Source organism: Orycteropus afer, unplaced genomic scaffold (assembly GCF_000298275.1).
Source record: "Orycteropus afer afer isolate SDZICR_OR568_19922 unplaced genomic scaffold, OryAfe1.0 scaffold01221, whole genome shotgun sequence".
Lineage (NCBI taxonomy): Eukaryota > Metazoa > Chordata > Mammalia > Tubulidentata > Orycteropodidae > Orycteropus > Orycteropus afer.
In genome coordinates, this window is record NW_006922808.1 from 201,408 (window position 1) to 203,954 (window position 2,547).

General features: G+C 36.7%; 1 protein-coding gene across 1 annotated transcript; it reads left to right on the top strand.

Moving 5' to 3' along the window:
- Positions 1-544: 544 nt before the first annotated feature.
- On the top strand, positions 545-1,150 carry LOC103213042 (olfactory receptor 6J1-like). The gene has a single exon (XM_007958940.1). It carries the CDS (start codon positions 545-547, stop codon positions 1,148-1,150), a length of 606 nt encoding a protein of 201 aa, XP_007957131.1.
- Positions 1,151-2,547: the final 1,397 nt, after the last annotated feature.

A 2,547-nucleotide genomic window follows, 5' to 3' on the forward strand; every position in this document is an offset into this window, starting at 1 on the left:
ATTTTCATCTATCTTTTTTTGGATGTTTGTAGGAAAACTTGTTCCCTAACACGTTTAGTTTAATTTTGCTAGAAGTAGAAGAATGATTAAAATCATGTCTTCCCAAGTTTTCATAAATTGTACAACTTTGTAAGTCATTTATCTTGCTTACATCTCTTCTGTAACTCTTTTTACAGTAAAAGAAACATAAAACATAAAAATGGAGAATTGGACTTTGGTAACTGAGTTTATTCTTGTGGGGATACCAACCACCAGAGTGCTAGGGGGACTCCTGTTCTTGATTTTTTTATTGGCCTATTTGGTGACTGTCCTTGGAAATGGCCTCATCATTACCCTGATCATTTTGGACTACAGGCTGCAAACACCCATGTATTTCTTCCTCAGCAATCTCTCTTTCAGTGAAATATTAACCACAACTTGTGCTGTTCCCAAGATGCTGGCAGGCTTCCTGTCAGAGAGGAAGAGTATCTCATTTGGTGGATGCTCTGCACAATCCTATTTCTACTTCATTTCTGGATGCACAGAGTTCATTCTGTTTGCCGTCATGGCCTATGACCGATATGTGGCGATTTGCAGCCCCCTTGAGTATCCGGTGATAATGACTAGCTCAATCTGTGTTCGCCTTGTCATTCTTTCCTGGGTGGGTGGCTTTCTCCTTATCCTGCCATCCACCATACTTAAGGCAGGACTGCCATACTGTGGTCCCAATGTGATTGATCACTTTTTCTGTGACAGTGCCCCCCTCCTTCACTTGGCTTGTGCTGACATTCGTGTCATTGAGCTATTGGACTTCCTCAGCTCCCTTGTTCTGTTCATCAGCTCCCTCTCTCTCACAGTGGTCTCCTATGTGTACATCATCTCTACTATTCTGAAGATACCCTCAGGCCAAGGTCAACGTAAAGCCTTTGCCACTTGTGTCTCTCACTTCTCTGTGGTCTCCCTGGGCTATGGGATATCCATCTTTGTTTATGTCCGTCCTTCTCAGAAAAGTAGCCTGCACCTCAACAAGATTCTCTTCACCCTTTCAAGTGTCATCACACCTCTCCTGAATCCCTTCATCTTCAGTCTACGGAATGAAACTATGAAAGAAGCACTGAAGGACATTTTGGCCAAGGGTCAAAACTTTCTCAAAAGGCTGATGTCCACATGATAGAATCTTTGAAAATCATCCCAACCCTAGGGATCCTTAGCCTTACCAATAATGATTCCATGAAATGCCCAAATTATTTACATGAGTAGATGGTCTAAGTTATGATATGATCTCCAGTTGTAGTCACATTATAAAATGGGTTCATGTGCAACTCAGTTATTAATGATTCTATTACAAAAAGTAAAAATTGCAATTTGGAAGTAATAGAAGATGGTGTGGATAGAAGTGATAAAAGTAATAATACAGTATTTGGTATAGAGCTACAATTGTACATATATTTCTTGATTGAGAATATATATACATATTTCTCAACTGATAGATAGATAGACAAAGGTATATATCAGTTCTGCTCTGTGCACTGTAGAGAGGAAAGATCTCAAAGCAAACCCTCCTCCGTACCTCCCAAACACCACACATTCAAACAGACTGGATTGGAACAATCATGGAGTAGAATTTGAGATGTATTATGAGCTTAAATATAATCTTGCTTTGGAATAACAATGAGATCATTATTTTTTCTTTACTACTCACTATGATTCCATTTTCATTTTATCATTTTACTAGGTATTTGTCCTTAATATATGCATTTCCTTACATTTTATTCAAAACAATATTATCTGTGAAATACACATTATTTTCCACGTGGGAAATAAATTTTCCTTCTCCATGTAGTTTTTCATAAGTATTAACTTTTTAGAATCCTCAGAAATAATCACTAATATAACCCCTATCACTTTCTAGGATATCATCTTTCATATATTTATGTTCCTTATTTTGTAATTCATTTGATGCTTATTACTCCAATCAAAAAATGAGCTCCTTGATGATAGAGAACTTCTAGAAGTGTTCCTGAGAGTGAAGCAAAGAGAATAACTTGTTCTCTTTTATTCTCTAATTTCTTTCTGTAAAAGGGTTAAATTTCACTCATGACACACTGATTACCTTAACTTGAAGGTTATATGATCAATGTTGGTCTTTGACTTATTATCTTACCTCTTTCAGATACAAAATGACTCCTTCAGCTCAAGTTTAAATCAACCCAGGGTTAGAAAAGTTTCAAGTAATGTATTATTCTAAGGACTAATTAAAAATATGTCCAGGGATAAAATTTCATATTAAGTTATCCCATTAATTTAATTTGTCTATACATTTGAGAGGAACTTATTCCAAGGATCAGTAAAGGGATGAAAAGGAAAAAAACATAATATGCATGCACCAGGACAGTGCCTCTCAAAATCTTGATGGTGAATAACTATTTTCTCCAATTCTTCATTATCAATACATCATAAAATTATAATGAAAAGAAGGGGAGGTGGGGCAAGATGGCGGACTAGGCAGAAGGATTGCACAGACCCTCTTCAACAAAGAAAAGGGAAACCAATTAACACAGACACAGA